This window comes from Geotrypetes seraphini, chromosome 7 (genome assembly GCF_902459505.1).
Source record: "Geotrypetes seraphini chromosome 7, aGeoSer1.1, whole genome shotgun sequence".
Taxonomy (NCBI): domain Eukaryota; kingdom Metazoa; phylum Chordata; class Amphibia; order Gymnophiona; family Dermophiidae; genus Geotrypetes; species Geotrypetes seraphini.
The window spans coordinates 52998835-53021595 of NC_047090.1; the positions used below are offsets into that span (position 1 = coordinate 52998835).

Consider the following 22761-nt stretch of genomic DNA (forward strand, 5'->3'; position numbering starts at 1 on the left):
GGGGGAGCCGGTCAGTTGTCCCTGGAGATGGAGCTGTGTGTTGGGCCTGCTCCTGTTCCTGCTCCTGTTCCTCATCGGCAGTTCCTTCCTGAAGAATCTGGAATCTGTTCCGCAGGGCAAGTTGAGGGGTTGATGTATAGCTGCCCTGTTTGTAAGAAGAAGGAGAAGATGAAGATATTGAAAAAGGGGGGGGTTCTCCTATGTTTGCCCGTGAGGAGGTCACCAGCTGCCAGGAGTCAGTGCCACTAGCCATTTCCTGTATCCCAATTGTTGGTTTCAAAGCTGATGATTTGGGTGTCTCGAGGATGGACTTGTCATGGTTCTGCTCAGTGATTTGGGACAGCTCCTGGACGACTCCGTCGATGTAGGCCTCGTCCTCTCGGATGCTTCTCAGGCGTATCACCTCCTCCCTGAGGCTCCTTAGTTCCTGCATGAGATTTCCATCCAGCTGCGCAGCCTCCTCTGTCTGTGTAGAGACTGTAGTGTAGCACTGGGGGATGGTCTCGGTCTGCACAGAGATCTCTGTCCACCGTCCTGGGTCTTCCTCCTTCTGCACGCAATCCGTGGTCGCTTCCTGGATCCCCATAGCGACTGGAATACTGGTCTTGATTGTAGACTTCGCGCTTCTTGTCCTCCCTGCCATTGCTGAGTTGTAATTGAGGTCTGCCTGTCAGTAAGGAAGAGAATTAGGAAAATTTGAAAAATCTGTCTGTGAGCAGGTGTGAGATTTTGAAAGTTAGGGTGTCTGAAAGTTGGAAGATTGGGGTATCTAGTGCTTGAAAGATAAGGGTGTCTGAGAGACTGAGAGTTTGAGATGTCTGAGAGGGTTGCTGTCTGTGAGTTAGTATGAGAGCCTGTACGATTAGGGTGAAGGGATAGTGTGTTTGAGAGGTCCGCTTGTTGCCCTAAGATATCGTTGTCTTATGTAGTTTGGCTCTTCTTAAGGCTCTTCGCAAAGGCGCTCTCGCTAAGGCTGTTTTTTCCCTCAATGTCCAAGCCTTCTAGCGAGTTTAAGTGGTGCACTCAGTGTAACACGACCATATTGGGCACTGATCCTCACTATTGGTGCCTCCATTGTCTGGGTCCTGATCACAGGGTGGAATCCTGTAAGCACTGCTGCTAGCTACAAAAAAGATCCTTGAAGGCTAAGTGACTCCAGCATGAATAACATTTTGATTCATTGTTGGGAACATCGAGGATGATTGCCATTTCTGACTCTGAAGCCCAGAGACCAACATAGGTATCAACGTCTCGCTCGATGTCCGCTTCATCTCCTTTACCTCTATCTGGGACGCTTACTAAGAAAAGTAAGAACCACAAGCATGCTTCTCCACCCAGAAGGGTGTTGGAGTCTTCTCAGACATCTACTCCATTGATGTACTCCAAGCATTGATGCCCAGAGATCCACTCTCTTTCCCTACAGGTGGTGTCACCTCAGAGGCATGCCTTGTCATCAAGTTTGCCAATGCCTCAACATCCTTCAGCTCCTACTGTACCGATGTCCATCATGGTACTGGTGTTGTTGATCCAGGAACAAATCAGGGAACTAGTGCAGTGGGAAGTTGGCTTCCATGCTGCAAACACAATCGGTGACACCACCATTACCAGCCAGTCTGAGCATTGCTCCTCAAGGGCTTCGAGCACCAGGTCATGCACTCCCCATTGATACCGGTTAAGAACCAGGACATCCAGACATCTGAGTTCTTCCATTCAATGTTGAACCTGCATCGAGTTCTTCCATTCGATGTTGAACCTGCATCGTTGACTATTTAGGAGTGCTTCCAGGCACTCGCACCCATGTTGCAGCCAACGCTCTTCTTTCATCAACACATGTTCTTGTACAATCCTTCTGGAGCCTGAACTACTGGGTAATGCATCCATTCCAGCCTTGGCTGCAGAACTTAAAAATAACACCAACCTCCTCTGTGATGTCACCTGTGCGGCCACTCCCCTTGAAGTTCAGTTTGATTTTGCAGCCTTGCTGAGAGCTTCTAGTTTTCTTCTGCTCGTGATTTTATTTCTCAATTCCTAGTCTTTTTATTTTCTTCGGTGCCATGGTGCTGCAGATCAACTCTGTGCGAGTGATCCTTCGGCAGGAGATCACAGACATTTTAAAGTTTGTCTGCTTCTGGAGGGTACTCTGTAAGCCTGAAACTGCAGTAAGCCCTCTGGACAGCCTGCAGATTGAATCGGGTCTCCAGGTTCGGGAGTCATCTCCCCCCTGGTTCATCCGCAAAGGGGTAGAGTGCAGGCTGCTGTGGTTCCGAGGAGGTACGCCGGGATTGGAACCGCGCCGCATGTCTTCCCTGATTTCCCTGAGGGGTTCTGGTGGTCATGATTTGAAGTGACAGGGAAGTTGAGGCAGCCAGAAGATCTGAAATATCCAGTTTAATCAGCTCCTGAGGTAATGATCTCCCTATGCCTGTACTGTGTATTGCTGGCTGCCATTGAAATGCATTGCAGCAATTGTCTGTGGTGTCTGTGAGTCACAGACTTTGCCAATTTTGGGGGGTCCTCAAATCGGGGTTTGGGGGGTTTCCCTACATGACCTGGTCCCCCACCTGTAAAATACTAAAATCGCTGTTTTTAGCGTTTTCCTGCGTTTTTTAACAGCCATTTTTCTGTCAAAAATCAGCACCCGCGGCGGCTATCTTAGATTTTCTTAAAAAGTTTTTAAAAGTATATTTTCTGGTCTTAGAAGCTTCATTTTTGCTCCAAACTTCACAGATGGCCACCTCAGGACAGGATGGTGTGGATTCATGCCTTAGATGCGGGGGATGGCGGCTGGATTTGCGGCCATTTATCACGTGCGCCGCGGGCCATGAGGGGGGGTGAGTTGTGAGCAGATCCCGTGCTCCCCTCCTCCTGAGAGGCCCTAATGCCCTTTCACTCCACCAGAGTCGTGATTACTGCATCCGGGACGCCTAAACTGGGCACGGATGGCGTTTTTGCCAAATGCAAACGCAATTAGGGAAAAAGTCTCAGTCTGATATTTCTGTGAGATCTGAGACGCACAGAGTGGTTTAGGCCGCCGGTGCCTGTTTTTCACCAGATTTTGGGGCTCTGAGGTATCTGTAAAAAAAAACCAAACAAACAAAAAAAAACCCCAAACCCAATAGCTCTGCCTGTTTCTCCCACTCATGACGATTTGTTCCTTTACTGAGGTACCAGAAAGCAGGCGGCTTGTCCCCATCCATGCTTCTGCTTTGGTGTATATGCCGTTACTGTCGCCTGTTTCTTCGGCGGAATCAGCGGAGGTGGCTAACTTAGCGGATCTGAGGGTTACCCAGATCAATGGGTTCTGAGACCTTACGGATCGCCAGGCGGAGTGCTGGCTCTTCAAGACTGGCCGCCTGTCCATCTTTATTTTTGGGCTACTGTGAACACGGAACCTGGTTTTAGACCATGCGGTTCCGACAGTATGTATAGTTCGTAGTTCTATGCCTCTGCTGTCTGCCTCCTTGCTGCGATTTTGGCGGAAGTGCTGTTAGAAGTTTGGGAGTCCATGGAGGGTTTCCTTATCCTTGGACTTGGCAAAGTTGTATCCCATGGAATTGGACTTCAACTAGAGACTGGTCCCGCTGACGATGGATTCAGATGTGGCTCAGGTCGCTAAGCGTACCTCCTTTTCCTCAGATAGAGGGATTGTTCTGCAGGATGTTCAGGACTGATGATTGCATTTTGATCTCCAGCGTCGTTCTGTTGCTGCTACAGCGGGAGGGTGAGATGCGGCGGCCACTTCTGTGTGGCCTGGGAATGTCTGAATTTTTTTTGCCCAGAGCACTCTGTAGCATCTTGAACTAAGCTCAGAGCTTCTTCAGGCTCCGCGAATGACTTCGATTCACCAGTGGTTGGGTGCTACTTCAGCTAAAGGTTCAGTGAGCAGGTTCCTTTTACTTGTTCGCTCCTGTTGACCAAGGTTTGGATGACCTGTAACCTGAGGTGTTTCTGGGCTCTAGACCTCGTTTGACCAGGGGTGTGGGACGGACAGATTTTCATCCCTGCCGGAGTTCACCGGTCCCCCGGCAGCGGGATAGCGTTTTGGAGCTCCCTCCAGTCCTGGCTTTGGAGGTGCAGCGCGCTCACAGTTTTTCTACTCCAGGCCTCCTGCCCCTTCCTAGAGAATAATATGCCGCCAGGTCTCTGGCGAGGAGGCCCCTCTCAATTCGGGGGCAGCATTCGGCCTTCCTTCTGGAATGGCAAATCGTAATCTCGGCCCAATGAATCCTCGTTGTACTCTTTGACTACAGTTTTTCCATCCTCTGCTGGAATTATTCTTGTCCCCTCCTGTGGGAATTCCAAACAGGGCCAGCCAGGTGCAAGCCACGGCACACAGGTTGCTGGATCAGGCAGCTATAGAGCCTGTTCCAAAGGGAAACTGGGGCACCGGAAGATACGCCCTTTCCTTCTTCATGCCAATGAAGATTGCTGACCAATTATGGACCTGAAGGCAGCGAACACCATCCTATGAGTTCCATGTTTCCGGCTGGAAACGGTGCATTCAGTGGTGGCAGCAGTGGCGCCTGGGGAATTTTTGGCTTCCTTGGACTTCTCGAAAGTGTACCTCCCACATCTTGATTTTTTTTGTTTTGGTTTTTCCAGATCATCGGAGGCTCCTGAAGTTGCATGTTCTCGGGAGGCACTTCCAGGTCGTGGCGCTGCCCATCGGGTTGGTGTTGGCGCCCAGATCATTCACTACAGTAATGGTGGTGGTGGCTGTCCATCTCCGCTCACTGGGTTTGCAAGTCCATCAGTGCCTCGACGGCTGGCTGATCAGAGCTTCCTCTTTGGTGGAAAGCCCTTGGTGGTTTGCCTAGCGGTGACTGTTGGACAGTCTCGGCTGGGTGATCCATCTCATGACGTGTCATTTCAAGCTGCCGCAGGACTTGGAGTACATGGGGGTTTGGTTCCATGTGGGCAGGAATTAAGTGTTTCTGACGGACTCCGGGACGATCAAGCTTCGGAATGCAGTCGGGACATGTTAGTGGCTCCAGCCCCGACAGCCTGGCAGTATCTGCAGGTATTGAGTCTATTGGTGGTAACCATAGTTGTGATCCGTGGACAAGGACTCGCATCCATTCTCTTCAGTTGTTTCTTCTGTCCCAGTGGAATCCTCAGCGAGATGTGCTGGGGTGAAGTTACCATGCTTGGCAACGACTTGCAGCTGTGAGGTGTTGTGGTTGATCCTGGTTTCTCTGTAAAGAGGGCTCCCTCTGCGCATCTTGGACTGGGTGCCTTTGGCGATGGGCGCAAGTCTCTCTGGTTGGGGAGCAGTTTGCCGGTCTGTACCAGTCCACTGTTGGTGGACTACATTGGAGAGCAGATGATGGTTCAATCGGCTGGAGATGTGAATGGTCTGTCTAGCCTGCTGCGATTTCACGGGATTCTCTGTGTATTCTCAGACATTGCGCCGGTGGTTGCCTATGTCTTCTTGCCAGAGGGGCATGAGGAGTCCCCTGCTGAGCCTAGAGGCTCGGATGCTCGTTGCCTAGGCGGAGAAGCGTCTGATGGCCTTGTCCTCCACTCCTGTGGCAGGGGTGGATGATGTGCCAGTAGACATTCTCAGTTGTCAGATTCTGGACCCGGGAGAATGGTCCCTGTCCGGGCTCGCGTTCGAAGCCATATTTCTTTGGAGGGGTCACTCCGCCTTCGATCTGATAGCATCCTCGGGGAACCAGAAGGCAGACCGGTTCTTCAGCTGCTGACAGGAGGTCGGCAGAGCATGGCTCGGCGCTCTGGTTCAACCTTGGACTGACGGGAAACTTCTGTATGACTTTTCCCCATGGTCTATGATAGGGCACATTCTGGGCCGGGTGGCATCTCATGCAGGTCTAGTGTTCCTAGTGGCCCTGAACTTGCCCGGCTGTCCTTGGTACGCAGACCTGGTGCGGTTGAGGGATCTGTGTCTTCCTTGCTATCGGAGATTGCTCACGCAGGGCCCGATAGCCCTTTCAGTTCCTGCCGGCTTGGTCTTATGACCTGAGGCTTTGAGTGCTAGGGGCTTCTCTTCTGCTGTCTTTCACATGTTTCTTCATGGCACCAGGAATTTGATGGGGTCAGCCCAGTGTTCTCCCCAGAAATTTTTTCCAGCCGGGTGGCATGAAAAGTAGCTGGGTGGGGTGGGATGGGGAAATTTGGTAGTGGGGAAAATTAACCCCCTCTTTTACTAAGGTGCACTAGCATTTTTAGCACACGCAAACCCCTGTGCTAGGTGGGAAAACTAACGCCAGCTCAATGCTGGTGTTAGCATTTAGCGCATGTGGCAATTCTCCGCGCACTAAGCGCACGCTAAAACCACTATTGTAACTTAGTAAAAGGAGCCTTAAATGTGTACTATTTTTATTAGTTAATTATTATTATTATTTTCCAATGCTCAATATGACTTCCTTTTTTAAGGTTTGACACTTGTGCCAGAATATTTTTACTAAATTTAAGAAGTTTTTGCCCTCTTTCAAATGGTATAGAGGTTAAAAAAAGGGAAAGGCGTTAATGAAGTCATTAGGTTCAATCTAGCCATTTATTTCTGCATGAATTTAAACAACTAAAAAAAAAAAAGATAAATATAACTGATCCAGTCATACAAGAAATGGCTCTACAGCAAGGGTGCCCACACTTTTTGGGCTTGCGAGCTACTTTTAAAATGACCAAGTCAAAATGATCTACCAACAATAAAATTTTTTTTAAAAAAACCCACAAAGCACACTGTACACAGAGAAAATGTTAATTATCATATATATTCTGCATGTTTTCAAAGAGGTCAAGGCAGATGATTTTATGCAATGTCACCTCAGGAACAACTATACAAAAATAGACAAATATACCCCCTCCCTTTTTACTAAATCGCAATAGCGGTTTTTGGCGCAGGGAGATGCGCTGAATGCCCTGCACTGCTCTCGATGCTCATAGGGTCCCTGTGCTAAAAACCACTATTGCGATTTAGTAAAAGGGGGCCATAGTGTAAAATATAGACAGCAGATATAAATTCTCAAAACAGACACATTTTGATCACTAAACTGAAAATAAAATCATTTCTCCCACAAGCGGACATACTTAGTTATGTCAGCTCTATGGCTGCTTTAACTGTAAGGCGCCTGAATCTAAGGCTATATGCTACCATTCTGTAATGGAACCTGGGAGCCCATTCACTGCTATAGAATAGGCATTCCTTGTACAGTCTCAGGGTGCCTACGAGGAAGAACCCACTTGGAGAATTGCCCCTTATTTTTTTTTTTAAGGATTATAAAAACAGAAGCAATAATGTGAAAAACAAAACCCAGCCTTAAAACAGGCTGAATTAATTTGTGAACCATTATTTAAAGGATACTCAGAAAAAATATTGTTTTCCCTTAACTTAAATGAAATAAACATATTCCTATCCATCATTTGACTATAGCTATAGGGGGAACCTCATAGAGCTGCAGTGAAATAGAAAAGTGATTTCGTTTTACTGTAATTTCTGCACACCCCAAGCTCCTTAAATCCTGATGCACTTCTAGCTTTTCCTGTATAAGACTTTGCAAGATTAATAAATGGAGCATCCTTCTGCCTGCCAGTTAAAGGATGAAAAACAAATGCCTATAAAGTTCAAATCACAGCTTGACTAAACTTGAACTTTCTTGATTTTATTCTTCCTGGCTGACCACTTTATCTTCCACAATAGACACCAAGGTTGCTTGAGCAAGCAGAATCGGGTCCGATGTCCGTGCGTTTGTTTTTCTCAAATGGTATATCACTACACTTGCTGCTTTTACTTGCTTCGGGCCTTCCTCGTTGCCGGATCCTGCCTACTTTCTGTTTCCGTGAAGGCAGGACCCGGCAGCGAGGAAGGCCCGAAGCAAGTAAAAGCAGCAAGTTGTAAGCTGCCCTCCGGGGCTCTATCGTGTGCGTGCCGGCTTCCCTTCTCTTCCCCCCCCCCCGGACGCTACTTCCGGTTTCGGAGGAAAGATAAGGGAAGCCAGCGCGCAGACGATAGAGCCCCGGAGGGAAGCTTACAACTTGCTGCTTTTACTTGCTTCGGGCCTTCCTCGCTGCCGGGTTCTGCCTTCGCGGAAACAGAAAGCTAATTGAAAAATGGATTAGTCCAATAAAATAGTATTTTCTTATTTCTCATTATTTGTTTTATTTCTATTTGTTAATTTGTAAAGTGGTGATTGTTATATATCAGTTTTTTCAAATTTACATCTACTGTCTTTATATTTTGCACAGTAATAGGGGATATGTGTCACTGTTTCTATGGTGTTAACATTGTATGCAGAGTCTGGTTTCTTGGCAGTTCAGTTTAACTTTTGTCTACATACTTCTATTTTTAGTTTGTGATTATTCCATATTGGGCGAGGGTGTATCTGTGTTCTGTGTGTATAAAAAGGACATGGCTTTCTGTTAGCAATGACTATACAGGATCAGTTGACTATGCAGGATCTGGCTTTAGTTTTACAATGTGTGTGTTGGTGTTCTAGTGCTCACTGCAGTGTTTAAGATGCTGCCTTTTCCTAGGTGCACCCTTGTTGTGTGACTCATGGATTATTACTAAAAATATCTTTTTTATATAGAGAAGAGTTTAAAAAAATGATCAGCACTGGCTGTCATATATACTAGGTACGCCACAGGATTTAATGACCCTATTCTTACTTTACTGTTGACGTAGGCGTTGTCCCCCCACCACACACACATTAAAGTTGTATTAACAAGCAGCTTTCAAATGACATTATAAGCAAATAAAAATAAAATATTTTTAATACATTGCTAATTATTATCTGCATCTTTACCTAAACTGTTTTGCCCTAGCTCTAACTTTGATCTTAATCTGCTACTTTTTTATTTTGCTGTAGTGCAATCACACAGGTCTCCTTCAAGGCTCAGTAACACCTCTCCATAAATTATGTGGAAGAGGTCTGGAAGTGGGGATTGCATCTATTTCATATCCTCATTGAGACCTCAGGAAGGAACCTAGTGATCAAAACATTATTAGAGGTGCTGTAGAGCTGTTTCTTGTATGACTGGATGAGCTATATTTATCTTTTTTTCTTAGTTGTTTAAATTCATGCAGAAATAAATGGTTAGATTGAACCCAATGACTTCATTAACACATTTCCCTTTTTTTAAACCTCTATACCATTTGAAAGAGGGCACTTATCTAATTATTCACTTCTAGAATTGGATACTTCTTAAATTTAGTAAAAATATTCTGGCACAAGTGTCAAACCTTAAAAAAGGAAGTCATATTGAGAATTGGAAAACAATAATAATTAACTAATAAAAATAGTACACATTTAGGGCTCATTTTACAAAGGTACGCTAGCGTTTTTAGTGCACGCACCGGATTAGCGTGCACTACCTGAAAAACTACCACCTGCTCAAGAGGAGGCAGTAGCGGCTAGCACTCGGGGCATTTTAGCGCACACTATTCCACGCGTTAAGGCCCTAACGCACCTTTGTAAAAGGAGCCCTTAATTTTCTCCACTACCAAATTTCCCCATCCCACCCGGCTACTTTTTCATGCCACCCGGCTGGAAAAAATTTCTGTGGAGAACACTGCTTATAAAATATATATTCTGCTAGCAGCATTCTAAACATATATTTTACGGACTGTTAAGAGCTTGGAGATTCTTATATTTGATTATTAAGATTCTCTACATATTACAATAAAATAATAAATAATGGTTTTCTTTGTGATTTATAGTCATCATTTATTTTGAAAGGGGCTGGTGCTGCTGATCCATTTTAAGGAATAAAGAACTGTTCTATATAAGAATCATTGTTGTTTCTCTCCACAGGAATAAAAGCTATGGCATTGTGTTGTCCATATTTATTTGAAGCCTCCTTGAAACGGTGCTCTAACCTAACAGATGAAGGTATTTCGGCTCTTGCACTGAACTGCAGACTTCTACAGATAGTTAATTTAAGTGGCTGTTCAGGCATCACAGATGTATCCTTGAATGCATTGGGTCAGAACTGCAGATTTCTACACAGTGTTGACTTTTCTGCTACTAAGGTAAAGACAAAACCTCTTGCAAAAAACCCCCCAAAGGCTTTAAAACTAAATACAGCAGAGCACTATAGATAAAACTAGAAAAGAGAGGAGTAGGAGTTTGGTACAATTGGTCTAAGAGTACAGTTTGGCTAACAGACAATTGGTCTAATAGGACAAATGGGCTAATGTACAGTTTGTCTAATAACAATTAGTCTAAGTCCATCAAAATTATCCAAAGGAATGATAGTCTGTTACTTTCAGTCTATCACTGCTTTGTTGTTTTTGATGGCTTCTGCTGTGGAATTGATAAGATTAATAGACAATTGGCTTCAGCTTGTGAAGAGGTAAAAAGTAGTGTAACCCGGTCTCCCGCCATGCGGTGCAAGGCTGCGGCTGACTCGGTGGCACAGGCCCTTCCTGCCCGCGACCAGGGCTCACAAAATGTTACAGGATTTCTCTCAGAGGCTAGGGTCACAGCACTCACTCATGCCATATTCTCTGTCCCCTCCTGGGAATAACATTTTAGAAACAAAGTCCTGCTTTCTCCCAATTCTGAAACCTCTCTTTTATTCCTTCTCTAAATATCCACAGGCTGCAGACTTAAGCTTGGGCTTTATTCCCTAAGTATTCCACTGATTAGGAGCCTCCATTACTTCTTAGACTCTGGCTGGGAGGTAAGAGTAGCCAAAAGCCAGGATGTTTGTTTTCACTCCCATTATATAAAGATCCCCCTCCCTCTGGAGACAAGAACTTCCCAACTCCTCCCTCTGAGCTAACTAGCCTCATCTTTCTACTCAGTGATACCCCTGGAAAACCCTACATCACTGCTATGCAGCAGAGGCATTTTCCAGGGGAGTCACAGTAGTTAGAAATCTCAGTCCTGGCTTCATGTGACAATTCCTGATGATAGGTGATTTATTATAAAATAATTTATTTGCTATCAATTCTTACTGAATGTTGACCACTACACTATAAAAGATAAACATCCGGTGCGACTAAAGAACATTTATAGGAAAGTTATGTCTATATAGTCTGAGTACAGTGTTCTGTAAAATTATAACTGCGATTGATGGAGTTCTGTGATATGGTTGAGTTAAAAAGGGGTAGAGAAAAGTTAGTCGCCAGAGGTTATCTACTATGCTTGTGATGAAAAGTTACGAGGAAGACTACTGGAGAAATTGTCTCCTATTGGAGATGTGAAAAAAACTGCAAAGGGTCAGCAATTACAATTGTCCAGGGTGGCAAGCACTTACTACAGAAATTTGTAGATCATCCATCTCATGCTGCAGAGGCGTTCTGACCAGAAGTTGCTTGAGTGAAGGCTGCAATTAAAAGTAGCGCAGCGCAAACCAATGACAAGCTGGCACAAATTGTTCAGGCGGCAATTTCAATGATGAACTAGGAAGCACAGCCTTACCTTCTGAAAACAACATCATTGAAGCAAATGGCCAAATGGGTTCATAGAGATTATACTGAACTGCATTCCTTGTATGAATTGGTTATTCCTCATAAATTCACAGAGACACTAAATGGTGAGACTTTTCTTGTGAAGAATACAGACGTCAGTTCTGATAAAGTCCTCTTGTTTATTACAGTCTCCAGTGTATGTAAATTAAGCGAAGTATAGTTCTGGATTATGGATGAAACTTCCAAGATTGTTCCAACCATATTTACCCAACTTTACTCCATTCACGCTTTTTTTGGACCAGATGACAGAAACCAAATCCTTCCCCTTGCCTTCAGCCTAATGTCCTCAAAATCCTTGGAATGTTACAAAACTCTTTTCCAGGATTTGTACGACTTCGCCACTGACAATGGCATTACTCTTGATCCACCTATCATTATTTCCGACTTTGAAAAAGCAGCCATAAGAATGTTGAGAGAAGAATTCACTGGAACAACAAATAGCGAATGTTTCTTCCATCTATGCCAAAACATAAACAAGAAGATACAGGCAATTGGGCTGACTGAGAAATATACAACAGATGAGGGATTCAGCAAAAAAAGTTGTCAATTCGCCACACTGGCCTTTCTTAAACCATCTGAAGTTACCATAGCTTGGCTTGAAATAATGCAAGACATGCCTTTAGAAGCTGATGAAGTAGTGCAATGGTTCAATGAAACATACATTCGTGGATGTACCCATAGAACTTTTTGGGGCCAGCAGATCAGATCAGATCCCTTATTTCCTTCTCCTCTGTGGTCTGTTCATGAAAGAACATAAGAACATGAGAATTGCCGCTGCTGGGTCAGACCAGTGGTCCATCATGCCCAGCAGTCTGCTCCCATGGCAGTCCTTAGGTCAAAGACCAGTGCCCTAATTGAGTCTAGCCTTACCAGCGTATGTTCTAGTTCAGCAGGAACTTGTCTAACTTTGTCTTGAATCCCTGGAGGGTGTTTTCCCCTATAACAGCCTCTCAGTCTCCTCTTTTCAAGCCCAGTTTCTCTAATCTCTCACTGTACGACAACTCCTCCAGCCTCTTAACCATTTTAGTCGCTCTTCTCTGGATCCTTTCAAGTAGTACTGTGTCCTTTAAGTACGGCGACCAGTGCTGGACGCAGTATTCCAGGTGGGGGCGTACCACGGCCCAGTACAGCGGCATGATAACCTTCTCCGATCTGTTCGTGATCCCCTTCTTAATCATTCCTAGCATTCTGTTTGCCCTTTTCGCCGCGCATTGCGCGGATGGCTTCATCGACTTGATGACCAGTACTCCCAAGCCTCTTTCCTGGGGGGGTCTCTCTGAATACCGCACCGGACATCCTGTATTCGTGTATAAGATTTTTGCTACCGACATGCATCACCTTAAACTTATCCACGTTAAACCTCATTTGCCATGTCGCAGCCCATTTCTCGAGTGTGTTTGTCACGTCACAGATCTTCGCAATACTTCTGTGTCTTCACTACTCTGAATAGTTTTGTTTGCTAGAGAAGAAAACCAGAAAGTAATCATCACCAAATACTCCCTAACTAGTACAGATTTCAGCAACTTCTTCACAGAGAAAATAAGGAGGATACAGAAAGACACTGGCCTAAACAATAAAATATAGATAAATATATGAGGGAAACAGGAGACTCATGAAGGAATTCGTTCCAAACCGCAGAGAACCAGCTGAAGAAAACTACTGGCCCACCATTCATCAACACATACCCAATACATCCGATGAGAGAATTCAAAAGTCCGGGACTCGCCTACCTAACAGACCTTATCAATAAATCACTACAGTCAGGCAGTTAGACCTATTTGAGTTGTGTTTAAGTTCCACAAAGGTGCCCAAACTGAAAAGAAGACCACTGGAGGATTTAAGGCATGACCCCTCCTTCCTCCCCCAGTGATCACAACCCCTTCCCACCACCCAAAGAGTGTTAATAAATACCCTGTAGGCTTCCCATCAGCTGATCGTGGCAGAAGGAATCCCCACCAAGGTTTTGGGGCATTCCTGGCAGCTCAGCTGATGGGGATTCTCCCTGCCAGGATCAGCTGAACCACGGAGCCCCTACATTGCTCCCCCTAATAACTCCCCTCATACCCTGACATCCCTCGACATCTCTGCCCCTCCCACATCCCTGGAAACCCCCCCTCCCGTACCTTTGGAAGAGCAAACGGCAAGAGGCAAGCTCACTTCTTCCCGCCTACAGGTCCACATGCTGCAATGACCATTTTTAGCCAATCGGGGCCTTTGGCCCTCCAAATAAATCCCAAGATGCATTGGGAGGGGAAAGCCCCGTCATTGCAGCATGTGGCCCTGTAGGCAGGAGGGAGTGAGCTTCCCTTCTGCCGTTTGCTCTTCCAAAGGTACAGGGGGTGGATCCGGGGATTTGGGAGGGGTACCCAGGAATGTTGGGGTGATGTGGGGGGGCAGAGATATCAGAGGGAAGTACAGGATATCAAGGAGATGCCTGGATGAGGGGGATATCAGGGGGAGGGGTGTAGGCTCCATGGCTCAGCTGATTCTGGCAGGAGGAATTCCCATCAGCTGAGCCGTCAGGAATCCCCTGAAACTAGCTCAGCTGATGTGCATTTTTCGTGTGGACGTTTTTATTTTTGAAAATGGGCAAAAAAGGTAGATGTCCTAAGGACTAAAACTTATACCTTACTAATTTTCAAAAATAAAAGATAGACGTTTGGCAGCTTTGAAAATGGACATATTTCCTACTGGGTTTGTGGATGTTTTAAACAAAACGTCCAGCCTCAGACTTAGCCACATTTTTAATTATGATCCTCCACGTCTTTTGGCTCTGATAGTGAAATGCAAATTAATGGTGAAGAGCCTATTGATTGCAATGGAAGCTATTTGGAGGATACTCCTATAGAAGACATGATGGAAGTTTAAAGTGGTAAAGGCTTGAGAGTTTACTTCCTGATACATTTTGATAATAAAGCTCTTAGCCAAACACTGAAATCACAAGGCAGAAGATATATTTTGATAAGCTGCGAGAAGAATGCTAATGTGTTTACCTGCCTGAACAAAGGTGTAGTAATAGTAAACCTTTTTTTTTTTTTGTATTTTGAAAACTGAATGGGTTTGGGCTGGTATTACTACTTCTATTCTTCAGATGGGGGTTTACGCAAAGGAATTGTTGTCTGGAAGTAGTGGAAGTGCGGTGGGCAAAACTGGAAGGAACAATTGTAAGGGCAACAAACCTTTTTCTGAGGCAAGTAAGTAAAAGTAAGAAGAAAAGAAGGCCGCTTTGGTTCTCAAAAGTAGTAGCTGGGAAGGTAAAGAATAAGGTTAGCTTTCATAAACTACAAAACATCGCAGAAAGAGGAAGACCGTCAAAAATATCTGGAAAAGTTAAGAGAGAGGCTGGTCATGTAGTCAGGAAAGCAAAGATGCAAATGGAAAAAAAAATAGCTGACACCATAAAGCGGGAGACAAGACATTTCTTAGATATATTAGTGATTGGAAGAAGTGCAAAAGTGGTATTGTGAGACTCAAAGGTGAAGGGGAGGAATATGTATAAGCTGATAAAGAAAAGGCCAAATTGCTTAACAAATATTTCTGTTCTGTGTTCACGGCTGAAGCACCGGGAGCAGGACTGCAGAAGACAAACATGAATAGGGATGGAGAAATAATAAACCATCATCGATTTTCAGAGGGTTGTGTTCGTGAGGAGCTAGCTAAAATAAAGGTAGACAAAATGATGGGGCTGGATGGTATACATCCAAGAGTGCTGAAGGAACTTAGGGAAGTTCTGGTAGCTCCGCTGAGTGACCTTTTTAATGAGACTCTAGAGTCGAGAGTGGTACCGGAGGATTGGAGAAGGGCGGATATAGTCCCTCTCCACAAAAGTGGAAGGAAGAAGTAGGGAATTACAGGCCGGTAAGTCTGACTTCTGTGGTAAGCAAATTAATGGAAACGCTTTTAAAACAGAGAATGGTCAAATTTCTGGAATCCTGTGGATTACAGGACCAGAGGCAACATGGATTCAGTAGAGGTAGGTCTTGTCAGACAAATCTGATCAATTTCTTTGACTGGATGACCAGAGAATTGGATAAAGGATGTGCGTTAGATGTCGTGTATTTAGATTTTAGCAAAGCCTTTGACAGTGTCCCCCACAGACATCTAATAAATAAACTGAATGCCCTCGGGATGGGTCCCAAAGTGACTGGATGGGTCAAGAACTGGTTGAGTAGAAGGTGACAAAGAATAGTGATCAATGGAAAGGGATGTTACCAGTGGTATGCCTCAAGGTTCTGTTCTTGGGCCTGTTCTTTTTAACATTTTTATAAACGATATTGCTGAAGGGTTGTCAGGTAAGATTTGCCTCTTTGCGGATAATATCAAAATATGCAATAGAGTAGACACGCCGGATGGTATGAATAACATGGAGAAAGACCTGGTGAAGCTTGAAGAATAGTCTGAAATTTGTCAGCTAAAATTTAATGTTAAGAAATGCAAGGCCATACATTTGGACTGCAAAAACCTGAGGGAATGGTACAGATTAGGTGGTGAAGAGCTTCTGTGCATGACAGAAGAGCAGAACTTGGATGTGATTGTATGTAATGATCTTAAGGTGGCCAAACAGGTTGAAAAGGTGATGGCGAAAGCTAGAAGGTTGAATAGGGAGAGGTATGACTAGTAGGAAAAAGGAGGTATTGATGCCCCTGTATAAGACTTTGGTGAGACCTTATTTAGAATATTGTGTAAAATTCTGGAGACTGCACCTTCAAAAAGATATAAAAAGGATGGAGTCGGTCCAGAGGAAGGCTACTAAAATGGTATGTTGTCTTCATCATAAGGCATATGGGGACAGACTAGGGAATCTCATCATGGAGGTAGTTAGGGGCTGGGCCATTAGTGTGGGCAGACTAGATGGGCCGTGGCCCTTTTCTGCCGTCATGTTCTATGTTTCTATGTTTAGACTTAAAGATCTCAATCTGTATACTTTGGAGGAAAGGCGGGAGAGGGGAGATGTGATAGAGACATTTAAATACCTACATAATGTAAATGCGCATGAGTTGTCTCTTTCATTTGAAAGGAAACTGCAATGAGAGATGGTAGGCTCCGGAGTAAGGCTCTAGAGCACAGTTCTTCAACCGCCGATCCGCGGACCGGTGCCAGTCCACAAAAAAATCTTGCCGGTCCGCAAAGGATTTGGGTCCCCGCTGCCACGAAAGGTGCCGGCGTCAGCTGACTTGCAACTTCCTGTTGCTGTCGCTGTGCCAGGACTCCTGCCTTCGCCGGGACTCCTGCCGCGTATGCTTACTGCCTTGTCTCCGCACCTCCAGACCAGCAGCGGCAGCTCTGTGTGCTTTTAACTTCGGCACAGAGCTGCCCCTAAGCAGTAGTTTAGCGCGGTTTCATGAGGCAGCCTCGGGGCCTTTGCTAGGCCGGCCCGCTTCAATGATGCGATTTGAGCCGGCCTAGCAAAGGCCCCGAGGCTGCCTCATGAAACCGCGCTAAACTACTGCTTAGGGGCAGCTCTGTGCCGAAGTTAAAAGCACACAGAGCTGCCGCTTGCCTAAAGACTCTTGGGCCGCTGAAGGAGGGCAAAGAGCATTAGTCCTGGAGGTTTACCTTCCTCTCACCTTTGCAGGTCCCTTTTTTCCACCTTTTTTTTTTTTCTTCAAACGGCAACGGGCCCCAGCATCGACATCAAGAAAGTTCCACTGTTCCTTGCAAGCGGTTCTGCTCGGCCAAAGCTTCCCCTCTGACATGAGCCACCCTCAGGGGAAAGAAAGTGACCCGCAAAGGTGAGGGGAAGGGGGGCAGATGATGGAAGTAGGGGGGGAGAGAGAGAAGGGGCAGATGATGGAATGGAGGAGATGAGAGCGAGAAAGGGACAGATGATGGAAGTGAGAAGAAGGGAGAGAGAGCAGAAGGCAGCTGGATGTCAGGTGAGAGGGGAGAGCAGATGCTGAATGGAAGTTGGGAAAGAACACATACTGGATGTAAGGAGGAGATAAATAATGGGGGAAGAAAATAGTAAGATAATGGAGGGGTGAGGGAAACGGGTGACAAGCTGTGGGTAGACACAGTGAAAAGAGGGAAACAGGACTAAATAGTAAGAAAGAATTTAATTTAGATGGAGGCAGAAAATAGAGAAGAAAAGGGAAGAGAGAGCAGAGAACGATATCAGATCTGAGTGGAGGAAATGAGAAGAGAGAGATGCTAAAAACCACAGGGGGGAAGGAAGGACAGAGATGCCAGACCATGAGGGGAACAGAAGGAAGATGATGGATGCCAGACCAAATTGGGGGGGTGGCAGGATGAGAGATGGCAGGGAAAGACAGACAGTGAATGGAAGGGGCAGATGCTGGACTGAAGAGACAGAGAAGGTTATCGTGCCGCTGTACCGGGCCATGGTATGCCCTCACCTGGAGTACTGCGTCCAGCACTGGTCACCGTACATGAAGAAGGACACAGTACTATTCGAAAGGGTCCAGAGAAGAGCGACTAAGATGGTTAAGGGGTTGGAGGAGCTGCCGTACAGCGAAAGATTGGGCCTCTTCTCCCTCGAACAGAGGGGACAAAATCGAAACATTCAAGACACTGAAGGGAATAGACTTAGTAGAGAAAGACACTATTAACCCTCTCCAAGGTAGGGAGAACGAGAGGGCACTCTCTAAAGTTGAAAGGGGATATATTCCATACAAACGTAAGGAAGTTCTTCTTCACCCAGAGAGTGATAGAAAGCTGGAACGCTCTTCCACAGGCTGTTATAGGGGAAAACACCCTCCAGGGATTCAAGACAAAGTTAGACAAGTTCCTGCTGAACAAGAACGTGCGCTGGTAGGGCTAGTCTCAGTTAGGGTGCTGGTCTTAGACCAGAGGGCCGCCGCATGAGGGGACTGCTGGGCATGATGGACCACTGGTCTGACCCAGCAGTGGCAATTCTTATGTTCTTAGGGCAGACGCTGGATGAAAGAGAGTGAAAAGGCAATGAAAAAAACCAGAGACGACAAAAGGTAGAAAAAAATAATTTTATTTCTATCTTGTGATTCAAATATATCAGATTTGAAATATGTATCTTGCTAGACATAACTGGAGAGTGCAAAGCCCAGGCAGTGCTTCTTTATCTTCCAGCTAGCTTAAGGCTCTCTCTGACCAGGGGGCAGTTGCCCTAGTTCCACTCCCCTAACACCATTCCTGTCATGTGTGACTGTGGTATTCTGTTACATGATATTTGTGTAGCATTCTGTAATAATTTGGCTTATTCAGTTTTCTTGATAGTAGAGGGGATATATGTGAAGGGGAGGGGAGACAGGGGTTTTGTTGATCTTTGCCCTGTATTATTTGTATTTATAAAATGACAATTGTATAGAATATTGTTTCTTTTTATACTTTAATAAAATATGTTCAATATAAAATCATAACTATTTGAGGCTTGTGCGGATGGGATCAGATGGTTTGTGGGACCAAGCTCGCGGGGACGGGGCGGCGATGGTTTTTAAAAACAATTTCAGTCTTAGTAGTTTGCCGGTCCACGAAATAATTATTTTATTTCCGCTGGTCCATAGGTATAAAAAGGTTGAACACTGCTCTAGAGTAATCTAAGGAAATACTTTTTTACAGAAAGGGTAGTAAACAGGAGCAGGAACAGGAGCAGGCCCAACACACAGCTCCATCTCCAGGGACAACTGACCGGCTCCCCCCAAAGAAGCGCAGAGTAATAGTCATCAGGGATTCCATGCTGAGGGGCACCGAGGGACCAATTTGCAGACCGGATATGCAATCTAAGGAGGTCTGCTGTCTGCCTGGAGCCAGGATACGAGATGTCACCGCCAGTCTGGATAGACTACTCACGACCCGAGACCACGTTCCTATGCTTCTTGTCCACATAGGAACCAACGACACTGCCAGGAACACACAGGAGACCATCACCAGAGACTTTGGAGCACTGGGTGAGAGGCTGAAGCGGACAGGAGCGCAGGTGGTTTTCTCTTCGATCCTCCCAGTTAGAGGCAAGGGAAGAGCCAGAGATGAACGTATCCAGAGGACGAACGAGTGGCTATAGGGATGGTGCCGGGATATGAACTTCGGATTCCTAAACCATGGGAAAGCGCTACAAGGACTTCAGGGACCAGACGGACTCCATCTGACCAGTAGGGGTAAGAAAGTCTTCGGACACCGACTAGCCCGCCTGCTTCACAGGGCTTTAAACTAGGTAAGTCGGGGGAGGGTAACCATTCACATATTAGTGCAGAAAGGAATTATCCTGATGAGGTGAGTCGAAACTCTGCTTCCATGTCCAAGGTAAGTACCCACATTGCAAACAGTTCTTTAAGAGTCACACCGACTCGGGTAGGATACGCCTCACAGGGACTTAGCAAACACTTGATATGGAGGGCCATGTATGTCAATGCACACAGTTTAGGTAACAAAATTCTAGAATTGGAGGCTGAAATAAGGAATGCCGACCTAGATGTGGTGGCAATATCTGAAACTTGGTTCACGGACTCACATGGGTGAGATATGGCTATACCGGGCTACAATCTACGTCAGGACAGAGAGGGCAGATTAGGAGGGGGGTAGCTCTATACATTAAAGAGGACATCAAAACCACCAGGATCACAGATGTCAAGTACACCGGGGAGTCCCTCTGGGTAAACCTGGCAAGAGGCAGAGAAAAATGCCTGTATCTAGGTGTGGTATACAGACCCCCAAGACAACTGGAAGACATGGACGCAGAATTAATTGAAGACATAGAGAATATCACTCTACGAGGAGAAGCTGTACTGCTAGGGGACTTCAATATGCCTGATGCAGACTGGAACTCATTTTCAGTGACAACCAGCGGTAGCAGGAGACTCTTAACCTCCATAAAGGGAGCACGTCTCAAACAAATGGTAACGGAGCCCACTAGGGCCCAGGCGATCCTCGACCTGGTACTCGCCAACGGGGAAAGCGTCTCAGAGGTCTCAGTAGGAGATACGCTAGCCTCCAGCGATCACAACATAGTATGGTTCAACCTTAGGAAAGGCTTCCCTAGATCAAACACGAAAACAAAGGTACTCAAAAGACTTCGCACGCATAGGAGATTTCGTCCATCAGACGCTGCAGGACCAAACGGAGACCGATGATGTAGAAGCTAAGTGGTTAACACTGAAATCAACCATACATGAAGCAACTAGCCGCTTCATAAAATCAGTAAATAAACGACAAAGAAACAATAAACCCCAATGGTTCACCGCGGAGATCTCGCACCTCATTAAGGACAAGAAAAAAGCATTTCTCTCCTATAAGCGCACGGAGATAGGACCAGGTCTACAGCGGTCAAAATGGCAGTTAGGGAGGCAAAACTTCGAGTGGAAGAAATTCTGGCAAACATTAAAAATCCTTCTTCAGTTATATTAGTGACAGAAAAAGGAACACAGGCGTGATAGTACGCCTTAGAAGACCGGACGGAAGTTACGTGGAAGCATATTCCGATAAAGCCGAACTACTGAATGAATACTTCTGCTCAGTCTTCACCTGTGAGGCACCGGGACACGGTCCGCAGTTGAAGGCAACACAAAGCACAGAAGTCCCGTTTCAGAATTTTGAGTTCACACCAGGTGAAGTTTACAGTGAACTGGCAAGACTCAAGGTGAACAAAGCCATGGGACCAGACAATTTGCACCCAAGAGTGCTCAGAGAATTGAGTGATGTCCTGGCGAAACCGTTGGCTGAGCTATTCAATCTCTCCCTAAGTAAGGGTAAAGTTCCCCTGGACTGGAAATTAGCTAATGTCGTTCCTCTGCATAAAAAGGGTTGCAGGACAGAGGCTGCGAATTATAGACCGGTGAGTCTCGCATCAATAGTGTGCAAACTCATGGAAACACTAATTAAAAGCAAATTGGACACGATCTTGAATGAAGGGAATCTTCGGGATCCCAGTCAGCATGGATTCACCAAGGGTAGGTCCTGCCAATCCAATCTCATCAGCTTCTTTGACTGGGTAACAAGAAAGTCTTGGGGAGTCTTTGGACGTCGTGTACCTGGACTTCAGTAAAGCTTTTGACAGTGTCCCACACCGCAGGCTGCTAAGCAAGATGGAAACGATGGGGTTAGGAGAGACACTAACTGCATGGGTCAATGATTGGCTGAGTGGCAGACTTCAGAGGGTGGTGGTTAATGGTACCCTCTCTAAAACATCGGAGGTGACCAGTGGAGTGCCGCAGGGCTCGGTCCTGGGTCCACTCCTTTTCAACATATTCATAGGGGATATGACTCAAGGGCTTCAAGGTAAAATAACAGTATTCGCCGATGACGCCAAACTATGTAATATAGTAAGTGAATGCAGTTTACAGAATTATATGGCGCAGGACCTGCTTTCATTGGAAAGTTGGTCCTTAACCTGGCAGCTAGGCTTCAATGCTAAGAAATGTAAGGTCATGCACCTCGGAAGCGGAAATCCATGCAGGACGTACTTCTTGAACGGAGAAACTTTAACTAGGACTTCAGCAGAACGAGATTTAGGAGTAATCATCAGTGCAGACATGAAAACTGCCAATCAAGTGGAGAAGGCTTCATCTAAGGCAAGGCAGATATTGGGTTGTATCAATAGAAGTTTCGTCAGCCGAAAGCCTGAAGTCATAATGCCGTTGTACAGGGCCATGGTGAGACCTCATCTGGAGTACTGTGTGCAATTCTGGAGGCAACATTACAGTAAAGATGTGCACAGAATTGAATCGGTTCAGCGGACGGCCACCAGGATGATCTCGGGGCTCAAGAGTCTCTCGTACGAAGAGAGACTGAACAAATTGCAGCTCTACACTCTCAAGGAACGTAGGGAGAGGGGAGACATGATTGAAACATTTAAGTACCTCACGGGACGTGTCGAAGTGGAAGATGATATTTTCTTTCTCAAGGGATCCTCGGCCACAAGAGGGCACCCGCTCAAACTCAGGGGCAGAAAATTTCATGGCGACACCAGAAAGTATTTCTTCACAGAGAGAGTGGTTGATCATTGGAACAAGCTTCCAGTGCAGGTGATTGAGGCAGACAGCGTGCCAGACTTTAAGAATAAATGGGATACCCATGTGGGATCCCTACGAGGGTCAAGATAAGGAAATTGGGTCATTAGGGCATAGACAGGGGGTGGGTAAGCAGAGTGGGCAGACTTGATGGGCTTTAGCCCTTTTCTGCCGTCATCTTCTATGTTTCTATGTTTAGATGCATGGAACAGTCTTCCAGAGGAGGTGGTGGAGACAGAGAATGTGTCTGAATTCAATAGGGCCTGGGATAGGCACGTGGGATCTCTCGGAGAGAGAAAGAGATAATGGTTACTGCGAATGTGCAGACTAGATGGGCCATTTGACCTTTATCTGCCATCATGTTTCTATGTTTATAATACATGTTTG

The 22761-nt window shown here is 45.8% G+C and overlaps 1 protein-coding gene across 1 annotated transcript in view; it reads left to right on the forward strand.

The window, feature by feature from the left end:
* The window catches only part of AMN1 (antagonist of mitotic exit network 1 homolog), a 125383-nt gene that overhangs the window by 49703 nt on the left and 52919 nt on the right, over positions 1–22761 (forward strand). The window contains exon 4 of the mRNA XM_033952401.1: positions 9774–9991. Within this exon, the coding sequence (XP_033808292.1) occupies positions 9774–9991 (218 nt within the window). The remainder of the gene's footprint in view (positions 1–9773; positions 9992–22761) is intronic.